Source organism: Corvus cornix, chromosome 3 (assembly GCF_000738735.6).
Source record: "Corvus cornix cornix isolate S_Up_H32 chromosome 3, ASM73873v5, whole genome shotgun sequence".
NCBI lineage: Eukaryota > Metazoa > Chordata > Aves > Passeriformes > Corvidae > Corvus > Corvus cornix.
This window is the reverse complement of record NC_047056.1, coordinates 14,416,847-14,430,200: the sequence shown is the minus strand read 5'-3', so window position 1 is coordinate 14,430,200 and position 13,354 is coordinate 14,416,847. Positions and strand designations below refer to the sequence as shown.

At 42.7% G+C, this 13,354-nt stretch overlaps 1 protein-coding gene across 4 annotated transcripts; it reads left to right on the top strand.

Annotated features, from left to right (window-relative positions):
• Nucleotides 1-421: 421 nt before the first annotated feature.
• Nucleotides 422-12,712, top strand: YPEL5 (yippee like 5). 4 transcript variants are annotated; one of them, XM_039569086.1, is made up of 7 exons: nt 442-545; nt 3,694-3,828; nt 3,927-3,991; nt 4,164-4,319; nt 7,053-7,281; nt 8,817-8,989; nt 10,552-12,712. In XM_039569086.1, the coding sequence occupies exons 6-7, from the start codon at nt 8,849-8,851 to the stop codon at nt 10,774-10,776; spliced, it is 366 nt and encodes a 121-aa protein (XP_039425020.1). In that variant the 5' UTR covers nt 442-545; nt 3,694-3,828; nt 3,927-3,991; nt 4,164-4,319; nt 7,053-7,281; nt 8,817-8,848; the 3' UTR covers nt 10,777-12,712. The 4 variants fall into 4 exon arrangements, with proteins under 4 accessions (XP_039425022.1, XP_039425020.1, XP_039425021.1 ...); XM_039569087.1 differs by lacking the exon at nt 7,053-7,281 and having other exon boundaries at nt 3,932-3,991; XM_039569085.1 differs by lacking the exon at nt 7,053-7,281.
• The last annotated feature ends 642 nt before the right edge of the window (nt 12,713-13,354 follow it).

Sequence of the window (13,354 nt, the reverse complement as noted above, 5' to 3'; positions counted from 1 at the left end):
GCAGTGACAGAACCAGAGGAAATGGCCTTAAACTGAGATAGGGGAGATTCAGATTAGACAAAAAAATTTTCGTTGTTAGGCTGGTGAGGCATTAGAATAGGTTGTCCAGGGAGGTCACCACCCCTTAAGATGTTCAAGGGGCTTCTGGACCTGGCGCTGGGAGGTGTGGTTTAGTGATTTAGGGGTTACCGTGGTAGTACTGAGTGGACGATCGGACTGGATGATCTTAAAGGTCTCTCCCAGCCTTGATGATCCGATGATTCTGTGACTCTGCGATTCCATAACTCTATAATTCTGCGATTCTGCGACTCTGTGACCCGGCGTGCCCTGCCGGGCGCGGCCGTGAGGCGACCCGGGGCGGGGCGGAGCCTCCGCAGCCGAGAGGGGGCGGGGCCGCGGCGAGGCGGGGCCTCGCTGCGCTGATTGACACGCGGGGGCGGGGCCACGGTGGGGCGGAGCCGCGCGGCCGATCCGGAGCGCCGGGGGCCGTGGAGGGCGGGGGAGACACCGGGCACGGAGCCGCCGCCGCAGCTCCCCGGCGCCAGGTAACCGGGCGGGGGCCGCACCCGCCCCGCGCTACCCGGGGAGGCCGGGGCGGCTGGGGAGGGAGGCGGCGACCGCCGCTCCGCGCCGCGGCGCTATGTCTGTCGGGCCCGCGGCGGAGCCCCGGGCGAGCCGCTCCGGTCCGGTCCGGGCGGCGGGCGCGGAGGGGGACAGCGGCCGGCCCTGCCTGACCCGGTGCGTTACCCGGCGCCGCCACAAAGCACCGGCCTTCCCCCACCGCGTCCCCTTGTTCGTCAGCGTCTCCCAGCGCCGCCCAGCCTTCCGGCGGGGGGGCCGGCACCGAGCACCCCCTCCCCGTCGCCGCCAACACAACTTCCTCCCCCGGCCCCGCACTGGGCAACTTTTCGGGCCGGTTTCTCGTGCGGAGCCCCGGGCGGGTGGGCGCGGGGCCGTGCCCAGGCCCGGTGCAGGAGCGGGGGCGGCGGGGCGGCTCGGGGATAGGGGGCGGCGGTGGGCCCCGGGCACGGCCCTTCGGTGCGGCGGAGGCGGCGGCGGTGCCTCCCCGTCAGCTGTTTCCTGCTGTTTGTTGTCAGGGCTCCTGCGCTCCCCGGCAGCGCCCGGCGGCGGTGGCGGCGGGGGGGAGACGGGCCGGGCCGGCCCCGGTTGGCTGCGCGCGCCCCCGTGACGGCGCGCGGGCCGGGCCGGGCTGGGGACCGCCCCCGCGCGCGAGCGGCTTTGTGTGTGCGCGGCACCGGGAGCGGCACCGGGAGCGGCACCGGGAGCGGCACCGGCGCCCCCCGCAGCGCCGCCCCCGGGCTCGGCCGCGGGCGTTGAACCGCCCTGCCCGGTCGCACGGGGGGTGGCGGCGGCGCCTGACGCATCGCCCGTCTCCCCGTGCGAGGTGCTGCTTGCTGAGCGCTGGCCGGCAGAGCGGCCCCGTGTCCCCGGCAGACAGGTGCCTCCCGCGGGGAGCTGTCACAGATCCAGCCGCAGTGGTTGTTTGCTTTGTGGAGGTGCTCGCGGCTCGCTCAGCAGCGAGACACGTTCGCCCGCTAGTGCTTAGGTGGGGGTTTTCCCCCTGGAAGTATGGATTCCCAGGGAGCTGAAATATTCTGTCGGCTCTTTTCCGCTCTGGGAAAGGTTCTGAGTCAAAGCAAAAGGGAATGCGAAGACTGTTGTCTGTTTGCTTCATTTGTTACTCTGTGCGCAGCCTTCAGTTGTACTGGGCAAGCAGATCTAGATTAGATTAATCCAGCGTGTTTATTTAAGAATGAAGGCCGTGTTTTGGACTGACATCGCCGTAGAATTTAATAAATTATTTGTCTTTGGTTTCTCTAAACAATAAACACAGGTTTAGGGTTAGACAGAGGGAATAACAAAGCAAGTACACACGGTCTAATGAGAGAGAAACAGGGCAGGGCTCTTTCCAAAGTGCTATCGCAGAACAACTCTTGATGTCAGCAACTAATGGCTCTAGATTAACCATTAGCTTGACTAATGTTTATGACTGATGGCTGAAAGGGAGGGAACTTGCTCCCCAGTTGTAAACATTCCCTCACGTGACTATATGTGACTGCTATATATAACCCTATATGTATATTTTTATATAGAGCCTCATTCTGGATGGCTGAATTCAAGTCGCGTGTGCGACAAACAAAACTGTCAGTTTTAAGTGCTGCTCTCTTTTTCTAAAGTAGTCTTTAGAAATACTATTTGGAGGCTTCTGTCATCTGCTACTTTCACTTCCGTAGTTACAGAACTACTTAGAGATGCAGAGTTTATTGTTTGTATATAGATTTTAACAATGACAAGTGAGTTTCACGTGTGGTTGCCAAGTGTGTGAGGACAAATGAAATTGCATCTCAAAGCCCAGCAGAGAAGATGACAAAAACAGGCTGGATTTGTTACTTGTCACAGACTGAAAGCTGGTATTTATATATCTGTATTTAACATGGTAATCATCACAAGCTTGAAGGGATGTTGTCCAGGTCAGGTCATTGGTTCACGTTTGTTTACTAACATTTGACCTATGTTGAAATCTTGACTTGCTCAGCTCTCGCTGAAATACGTAATTCCCTTAAACAAGATTTAACTTAAAAAGTACTTGTTAAATGTACAGATGAAATGCCTGTACACTGTGGATGTTTGTTAGCAAGGTGATCTCTAATTTTGGAGCCTTTACCTACATTTAGGACCTTTCTAGTTAATATAAAAAATGCTTGGTGATGTGCCCTTAGTGTATTAGCACCCCTTCTGCCAGCTGGATGTAGCTGGTTTGGAGGTTTGGATGATAGTTGTCTTGACACCATTTCTTAATAGGTTGTTTACTGGATTTTATTTTTAATGACTAATGAAATCAGTGATGTTTTTGGATGAAGTTTTGCATCATTTCTGCACTAAAATTAATGAAAACAAAAAATGTGTAGTTTATCTTTCAGAAACTTGCAGAATGGATTCATAGACAAAAGTCGTCTCAACTACTTCAGTACTATAAGAATAAATTTATTACAAAACAAGAAACTACAGCTTTCTTAAAAACAGTGGAGGAATTAGGAAGGGGACAGGAGGAAAAGGAAGGGAAAAAGAAGCAGGGAGACAGGTGTAGTTGCTGGTTTTGGACTCTGTGTAGTGGTGGGAAAGAAAATTAATCTGAGTCTGATACCATTTGTAAACTAATACTTTTATATGTTATCTAGCAAGAGTATTGTGAGGGTTTAAGTTACTCTGTGGGAGATGCTGAGATAGGGGTGCTGTATCAGAAACAAGCACCCATCTGTGTGGCTCTGCTCTCTGTAAACGTGAAACAAAGTACCCTGGATTAGTGTTTGAGGGCACCAGTATGATGGTAACAAATTTAAATGTCACTGTCCCAGTGCACGCCTTACCTAGGAAAACGGCCAGCTTGCAATAGGAAATGATACTACTGCAACCTGCAATACAGAATTATACTACTGCAATTTGCACAAGGGAGTTTGCATCCTGCAAAGCAACCTCTTGTAGTCAGGTGCTATGCCCTGCATCTGGGCACAGCTTTCGTTGCTTTGCCAAAGCCTCTTCTGTCTGGACTGTATTAAGTTCCTTTTTCTATTTGGTACAGTAGCTGGATGGTTCTAAAGAGCACAGTATGCTGTTCCATTTCAGTTTCTTTCCACTTTTGGCTACATGTGGTGGTTTCAATTCTGCATGTAGGCAGAAGCCAGGCCCTGTTTACTTGGACACTCGCAGAAGTTGGTGGCAGACATTGAATCTCAGACCTCATAAGAGACTGACCACGTGTGTATTTTTGGATGCACCCCTGCTAATGAACAGCAGAACCCTGGGAAGGTAAGGAGCAAGTTTTATTTTTTGCTTAATGATTCTTTAACCCATGGTCTTGTGCAGCTGTGCTAAGGATTCTTTTTCCTCTTTTGTCCATCTCTGAGATGAGAAGAGGAAGCTGAAACCCAGTTCCTGAGATGCAGTGATGAAGTTTCAGCCTGATACGAGGGTAAGTACATCTTGAGAAAGTTTTAGTGTGCTGAGGGGAATGCATGACCCTTTTTCAAAGGATAGAGAGTGCTTACTTGCTCACAAAGGAAAATGTTTTTAGTTGGTAAAATGATGAAAGAGAGGCTGTCACAGTTTTTTGTCCTTTAACTAGCAGCTGTTCTCTGTTGTAGATGTGAACGCAGTAGATGGTGCTGAAGCAACACTGAGGCTCCTCCCGTGAAATATCCACAGTCCAGTGTGTATAGAGAAAGTGCTTGCTGGCCCTCCCAAGTGTTGATGGTCCTGTGTCTTCAAGAGATGCATTCCAGGACAAGAAGACACTGACTGTTAGTTCTAAAAATGTTAATAAATAATTCTTTGTGTTACTTTTTCATTCTTTCTTGCTTGTGAAGGTAGGCAGATGAGGTAGTACAAATACCAGCCAAATGGTGCTTCAGGTGTGTACAGACAGTGGTCAAATTTAAGCTATTTAATATTAATTAGCCCTTTGATATGGTTGTTGTTCAGTGTTGCTGAAATCAGCGCTGAAAGTGTTTGGGAAGCTTGGGAGCTACTGCTCTGGGAATACACATTATAGCACTCAGCTACAGTGTCTGTGTCTCCTGTCTGTCCATGTACTCCCTGGGAGAAGCATGCAGGGAGGAAGTCTTTCACAGTATGATTGAGAAGTGGTATCAAGGTTTGTGCTGTCAGAATACTGTACTGTCAAAACCATGCACTGTTAGCAGGCCTGACTTGCTAGGTGATATGAGCTATCATTGATTCCTCTCCTAAAGGTCCTCTCAGGAAGGCGATCTGGGTGCTGAATAATGGCAGTGTCATTAGCTCTCAGTTCATGAAAGTACCCCTCTCTTGGAACTGGGAAGATTTGACAAGCAGTAAATACTTTATATCCATTAGTGAAAGTAAATATATCTGCCTTTCTTACAATTCATTTAATATTATGACTCGTGTTTGGTAATTCACATCAAGGCAAGGGCACTAGAACTTCATCACTGATACATACCCAGTGAAGAATGCTCAGCTGATTTTAAAAGTGAAATCACGAGCCAAAAAAAATCTGTTTTCCTCAGCATTTGGTTTTGTGAATAACCAACATCCCTGTCCACTACCTCTGAAAACTCTGCTGGTAACGTGATGGAATTGGTGTGATACAGTAGTGTCACTTTCAGGGACTGTAAGTAGCACTAGGAAACCTGACTGGTTCTCCGGACCAGTGGAAGTTATTTTCTGTGGTTTTAAATGTAAATGGTGGATGAATGGCCAAGTGCACTTACTGCATTTTCCACCCCCTGTTTGGAGAATCTTAAGCTTTAGAAATGCTTTTATGTTTCACAATTCTTTGGCTTCTCCTCATTTAAGAGAGCCCTCCCACTGCCTATCAAAGCTGCCTGTAAGTGGCTTTTTCAGATCATTTATGCATGTGTGAACATAAATAGACGCCTGCACCTTTTCGATTGGTAGTGAAACTATAGGAGAAAAATCTACACGGTTAACTTGGGTGACTTTGTCAGGGCAGGAGCCTGAGGACAATGGAAAATTGCTTTCCCTTGTTCTGTTGTGCTTTGGTTTTTTCCTGTGTGGAGTAAGTATACCCTACAGGATTCAGGATCTTTACATAAGGAGAGAGGAGTCTTTATCCACAGCAAGTACCTTCTGATTTGGTCTTATAAGTGAATGCTATGTTTTTAGCTTGGGGGGAAAAAAAGGGAGGGGAGAGTGTGAAATGATTCCAAGTTGAAATTAGCTTCTCTATTTTACAGGAGAGGAAAAAGCAAAATTTCCATTTAGGTTTTTAGAAAATCCATGATAAAGTGGTATTTTAAGTCTGCATTACTAGAAGACATTTTGTAATTTTTTTCCTACTTTTTACTGCTGTGAGCAGTAACATAGAGAGTGATGTAAGGTGACTAGTTTCATAACGCTTCAGCTGGACCCTTACAAATTCATTGAATTCAACAATCAGAACTGAGGACAGAGGTAGCTGCAGCCTGCTGTGCATTCTCACTGGTAGTTAAGTGTAGAGGTTGCTTTTTCAAAGTTAGACACTCTAGTAAGGTTACAGTGTTTTAGCAGTTTCTTAAGAAAACACACGCAAAATCTACATTGTTTTGACTGTTACAATGCTGACTGTAGAATTTAATTTTTTAAATTTTTAAATGTGTATCATTTCAAGAATATACATTTCCTTATGCACTGTATTCTGAAAAAATGTGTTCTAGCACCAGTTGGTTTGTTAGATTCTGCTGCAACTTTAGGTTACTTTTAGCTCTTTAAGGTAGAATAAATAATTCAGGATTTTAGGCCTTGTATTACTAGGCAGATTTTTCAGCTTTACATCTTTGAATATTTATGCATTTATTTTAATGTTTGGGACTCAAGACTTCAATCCATGCCATAATGCCATATCCAGAAGTAATAAATTTGTATTTTGCTGTGACTTTTAACTTGCTTGCAAGAATTGCACTCATGCTCCCTCCCTTCTGAAGTATTTAATTTTTATTTTAAGTGTCTCTGGGTTACTGCTTTTCTGAGGGCACTGACATGAACTGTGATTTTAGGCAGGTGATGCACTTGCATTTGAAGTGTTTAGGTGCATTTTTCAAAATGTCATGCAGGGTCAGTCTGTGTCTAGGATCTGTTCTGGCCACCGAGCTCTGTGTTTGTGTTGCTCTCTGTGAGATAGGGACGGGTTTGGATTTATTTTATTTTAGCTTCTAAAAGTAGTGACAGGATGAGCATTGTGTTTACTGTGAAAGAAGTACCCCTTTGGATGCTGATTCCACATTTACTGTAACTTACGATCAGTTGGTTGTTTTGAATCCACAATACAATCAGCACAAATATAACATTATCCAAAATTAGTAAGGATGGCACATGGAGCTAGGCCAAGTGCCTTATGGGCATATCTGTTACAATTGCCTTAATTGCTTGTATTTGTGGTTTCTGGCTGGAGACTTTGACTGATACTTGTTTATTCACACTTATTGTCTGTTGATTTTCCTTCATTCTGCCACTATTCCCATTTTAATTTTTTTTTTTTTGCCTTTGCTTGCTAGGAAAGATAAAGGCATATTGGAAAGGTATAAAGCTTAGAGAAGTCTAATGAAAATGCTTTCTGTATTTTGAGTGGAATCCCACCTCTAACACTCAGACCTGATTTATTTGTCCTTTGAAAAAGAGAAATGGCTATTACATCACCTTTAAAAGGAAGATTCATTGCTTTTAATTTTTATGTATCCTTCAGATGGGATACAGAAGATTAATAGTGATTTGAAAAATCTGAAGGTAAGGAACCTGATGTAAAATCACTCTGTTCAATATTAGGAAACCTTTTTGTTACCACATATTGTAAGAAAACAAAGTGTGAAATAAAGCAATTGAAAAAATCATTATGTCAGTGGCTTCTGATTTTTACATGCAAAAATGATGTGTTAAACGCTGTGTGTGCAGGTGCAAGTTTTAGTCCGTTTGCTTTGTGCATGTCAAGTGTTGGCTTTAAGAAACTGATCCCCTAAAACTTGAAATGAGTTTAAATTATGTATTTGTGCTTCTTAATGGTGTTTGACTTAGAATATTCAATTAGATGAGCACAAAATTTGATTGATTTGTCTATGAATGGAACAGTCTCCTGCTCTGAAAAGTAAAACCCACACAATTCTAATATTGCAGTGTGTCAGATTTACTTTGCGTTGCTCTGCATGACAAAAGCAGAGACAATACATTTTTCTGATTCCATATCTGAAGGAAAAATGGAGGTACATTTAACTAGTTTAACTTTAGATGTTTAGTCATAGAACTTCTGCAGTTGAAAGGGAAATAACATCATAATTCAATTCCTTTGTCATGTTATATCATCCTTCGTGATTTAGGTTTTTGGCTGTATGTTCTGTGCCTACTCACTAGTTAACTTTGAGTAATTTATATTAGTTGGTGTGAAGTTGTAAGACACTTCAATTTTCCTAAGCAATGAAGATTTATCAGGCACTGCAGGTCATCTCCTATAAAGTTTTTAAGCTCTGTTTTTTTGCTCATTGGAGTTGCTCAGGTATAGTAGCAATGAAGCTTGGATAAATGACACAGTATTTTGTATTTGGATTAGACAGCTTTAAACACTTGCATATAAAACTGTCTGGTGTAAAAACTGGGTGGGTTGTTTATTATGTGAAATAGCATCCAAGCCTTTCCTATGTTAGTGTGTATATGGAACCAAGAAGCGTGAAGTCAAATACAGCAGCCAGGGTGCTATACTAACATTCTGGGTGGTGGTGTTGTGTGATCATGTGTCATAAATTGTGCAAAGCTATGGGGAAGTGACATAATAAATATGTATTATAAAAAGTGGGGGTGACTTGGGAAAATTAAGCTATAATTGTCTTGGTGACTCACTGTAATTCTCAGTGCTTCATTTCTTAGTGCTGACTAAGATGAGTGAGTTGTTGGAAATGTACTGAAATGGAATTTCAGTATTGTATTAAAGGAAGTGGAAGCTTCTGAGTTTAAAAACTGTAGGGGCCAGTAGGGGGTGTGCAGAGGTCTGAACTGTATTTTAAAGGTTTCAGTTCATGTATTTCACTTTTAATGTAATTAGTTTGTATTTAAGTCATCTTACTGGTAAAATGGTCACTTTGGGAAAGAACTTGTCTTGATGAGAGGGTGAAGGCAGACTGTAAGATCAGTAATTCACCAATGAGGGAATGACTTTGAGCAATCATTAGCTGAATTGGTTTGAAGAATATTCTGCTGTATATATGGGATGGGGTTTGAATTTTTTTGCTGTAATGCTTTTTTGACATGTGTATGATGTTTCTTTTTGCTTTCAGGTCTTGAGTATAAACTTACATAAGTTCTAAAAATGGGAAGAATTTTTTTGGATCATATTGGTGGCACTCGCCTGTTCTCCTGCGCAAACTGCGACACGATTCTGACCAACCGCTCCGAGCTCATCTCCACTCGCTTTACAGGGGCCACGGGAAGGGCCTTCCTTTTTAACAAGGTTGGTAAGAAGCTGGAAAAACTGCTCTTCACTTCTGAAAAATGAGTTTGTGGGATATGAATCTGTCATGAGATTGAAAAAGCTTCTTGGCTAAAGTGTTGTATAATTATTATTTTATTTTATTCATTTGTCTTTGAAGTCAAATTTGACATTTACTGTTGATGGGAAACTTACCTAAATTAGTTTTGTCTGCAATACTGAAAGACAAAATAAAGAAGATTATTTATAGAGAGGCATCAAGCCAAAACCGATGGCGTTTTAACTTTGGAGACTTCTGTAATACGAACCTCAAATTCACTCTGAGAGTGTCCAGTGTCTGTCAAAGGGTTCCAAAGGTGTTTTCACTTTTATGCAGTTAAAAAAAAGTCTAGATAATACTCGGTTTAATTTCTGAAATGCATTTAAGGTAACAGTAGTCTGGCAACTTAAGTTGCCACAGTCAACCACAATCTCTTTTACAGGCAATAATACTCTGGTTTAGTTTAATAAGTTTTTAATTGAGCATATTCAATAGATTGAAATACAGAAGTCATAACTTCGGAGTGAATTGTAGGATTATTTATGAACCTGCCATAAAGACCTGTCCATTAGATTAATTGAAAAAATTGTGATTGTCCTTCGCTTTCTCGCAAAGTTCCTGGTCGTGTAATGCTTGGTGTATTTCAGTTTCGTTTTTTTCTTGTAAGCCATTTGGCCATGGGCAGACTTGATAGGGCCATCAGTAATGTCTTAACTGTGTTTTGCTCTGGGACTTCTGCTATCCTGAATCTTGCTGTAGTGAGAGATTTCTTTCTCATCCAATAAGCACTGGATCCTGGGGTTAAGATTTTTTTGATGTTAAATAGTGGGGTTTAATCACAGCAGTTTGAGTTTCTGCATTTCTGCAGTCTGAAGCTGTACATTTGAAGCAGTCAGGTGCAAAGGTGAGAAAGCAGTGCAGTCCCATCTTTTAGAATCTGCATATCAGCAGTTTGGATATAGTTATGACATCAACTTTTCAACGAATTATACATCTTGGTTTTCTGGTGGTGCTGCAAAAGAAGTTAAAAGTATATCTTAAACTGCTGATACAGCACACCAAAAGGTGCATGTTTCATGTCTGCATTCTCAGCCACTGACCCTGGCTTTTTCTTAGATAATTATTTCGAAAGCACCACAAGATTTTTAAAGAGCTACCTCTTTTAATATTTTGGTTCTGGGTTCTGGGACTTGGTGATCACATCGGCTGCTAGAAATGGGTTACATACATTACAACTGGATTAATATAAATGTACAAGCTGTTCACTGGGAGTTTCTCACCCAGAGCTGAACACAGCACTTTTGCACATTATGTGATAGCAATTCATGTCTCTCAGTTAAAATGTGAGGGTTTTACATCATTGTGAAATGCATCTGTAAGGTGCTACCTTCTCAAGAAGGGGATTTTTTTACAGTGCAGTTTTCAGTTCGTGTGCAGTGCCACAGGCTCTTTCCTTCTAGCATGCTGATAGTCATTTATTTACCAGAGTTCCTGTAGGCAGACTAATCCTTTGTGTTCCCTGTGCGCTGTGTGTTTGTCCCAGGTGGTAAATCTGCAGTATAGCGAAGTTCAGGACCGGGTCATGCTCACTGGCCGCCACATGGTTCGGGACGTGAGCTGCAAGAACTGCAACAGCAAACTGGGCTGGATCTATGAGTTTGCCACTGAAGACAGCCAGCGCTACAAGGAAGGCCGCGTTATCCTGGAAAGAGCCTTGGTGCGGGAGAGCGAAGGCTTCGAGGAGCATGTGCCATCCGACAATTCCTGAAGAGGCTCCGGTCTCTTCTCAGGTTCTCTGCAATTGAAACTCAAATACAATAAAATCAACAAAAAAATCTGCTTACATACACTGTCACCTTAGCATCAGAGTCGGATTCATGGACTACAAAGTGGGAAAGATTGTGAGAATATTTCAGATGGAACCTTCCTTTCTTTATTCCTTTTATATTTTACTTTCCCTCCAGCAGCTGTTTGTAGAAAGAATGTTGTGCAGATGCTGTAACTTTTTCTCTCTTTCATTTACATCTGTTAGATTTGAGATTGTATCTTCAGATTCGGTGGGCTAAAAGGAAAATATTTGCAGGATTTGTCTTTCATTGGAGAGAAATTCAATGAGGTTTTTTTTTTTAGTTTGCACAAACTGATGTCAGCATCAAGTTATTTTAAAACTACAGATGTTTTTTTAAAAGTATATTCCAACTTTTGGCTTAAGTTTTTAGTTAGGTTTTTGGGTTTTTGGTTTTTTTTTTTACCCAGCCTTTTCACCTGGTTTGCTAGCTAAGTAAAGAGATCCGAATTTGTGCTGAGTGCTAAAGGTTCAGTGTTGGTACGGCTTGGGCTGGCCCATGTGCCATATTCTTGTTGAGGTTGATTGGTAGCACAGAGCCCATTATTTCTTGTCATTCTTGACCCAAAGATGTCACCGTTCCTTGTTTATTCGTGAAGTCCCATTCACCATGTAAACTGGTGTTGATTGGAAACTATTCTTGAAATAGGGCAGAACTGCTTGGCTTTTTTTAACTTTAACAGATGTAACTTATGAGCATAGTAATAATATAAAGTAATAGCTGTCTGTTTAGTCTTGCATTGCTTACAAATCCAGCTGTGTTTGTAATGATAGGGATCCACTGAGAAACTACTGTTTCAGTAGTCATTTTTTTTCATTTCTCTACTAATCTCATTAAGTTAGACAGGGAATTGCAAATCTTAATTCTTCTTCAAGTAGCTTTCTTTAAACCCAGAACTTCCTATGTTAAACACAGCTGCTGTGTAAAAGGAGAAGATTGCCAGCATGTTTGTTCATGCCTAGTTATGCAATCTGCATCTCTTGAAAAGATTAACTTAAACAGCTTGTTTTCAAATGCTGCTTCTGGTGTTGAAACCTTTAACTTTCAACTTTGTTGAACCTTTCATTGTGATGTTACATTTTTTATCTTTCTGGGCAGCAGTACATGTCAGCCTAGTAGTAACTAGTGACTTGGATTCCTGCTTTGTTCTTGTAGAGGTCAGCTCTGTTTAAAACAGTGATCTTGCTTGCTTGCCTTTTTTAGCAAAAATGCTCTTCGTTAACTTCACTCAAGGGCGCCCAAACACTTTCATTGTGTCTTAAGCCATAAGTTAAGATCTCAAGGGCTGAAATTTATTAGAATGTTAGATATGTATGATTTCTTATCCAGGATATGAGTTGGTTGTGGTTTTTTTTCTTATTGGATAAATTGTGGTCAACGTGAAATGTTACCCACAGACGTAGGAAAGGGGGGGAACCCCACCCAACCAAACAGATCTGGGTTCTGACGTTTCAGAATAACTTTTCTTCTCTGGCCACAGCTCCATATCTGAAACTCAGATGTGGAGGGTGACTATGCAGAGTATTTTTCTTAATTCTTTTTGGTTGCCAAGTGGCAAATTGGACACCCCTGACTTGAATCGACTGCCTCTTTCATGTAAAGGTAGCTTTGTTCTAGAAATGTCACATAGAAAGAAAACAGAGTAGATCACATACCAGAGCTGTGCTTGAATCAAGCTGCTTAAACAATAGTGTACTTGTGCCTCAAATGAATCAGTTTTTGCACTGAGTACAGTAGTACCCCATTATCTTGTACTTCTGTCCTTCACAGACCTGGAAGCGCCATTAGCATGGTTCTCTGCAGTACTTTTCTTGTACTTCTGACATTACAATAAAGTATGTTTTGTCCTGAACTGGTCTTTGCTGTCCTTTTGGAGTTATTTTTATAGTCTGTCAGCCAAGTCACATAACCCATCTTTCATTCCTTGTGTTAAGCTTCTGCAGCACAGTGACCAGCTGTTGATGAGCATCTCTCTTTGTAGAGGTGGCAAAAGAGTTCTGTTGATTTTGGAAGGTGCCAAGTAGAGTGTCACACATACCACTTGGACACTTGAAAGCCTTAAATTTACTCCTGTTAAAGAGAAGACAGGAAATGTCTCATTTAATGGAATTCTGGGTGCCAAATATCTTTCCATGACTTTGAAAAGACAGCAAGCTAAGCAAAAATCCACCTTCTGCTAGAAACTTGAGGTTTTGGCTTCTGAAATGGCTTGGGAATTAATGAATTGGGTATTTTGTATCTGGACTTCTGTGACGTTCTCCTTTGTGTTCAAATGTCAGGCAGAAACCTGCTAGGAGCTGGTCAACTTCTAAAGCTGTAGCTGAAGAACTGAGATGAGAGGATCATTCTGTTGGTGTGATGGAGACTGGGGCTCTTATTCTAACTGATATTAAGACCATTTTGGTAGAATGTTGGTGTGAAATGCTAAAAATTGCTTCTCACAAAGCCTTTGATTTGAAAAACACATGAGAGGTGAATTCTTAAAAATCCCATGAAGGT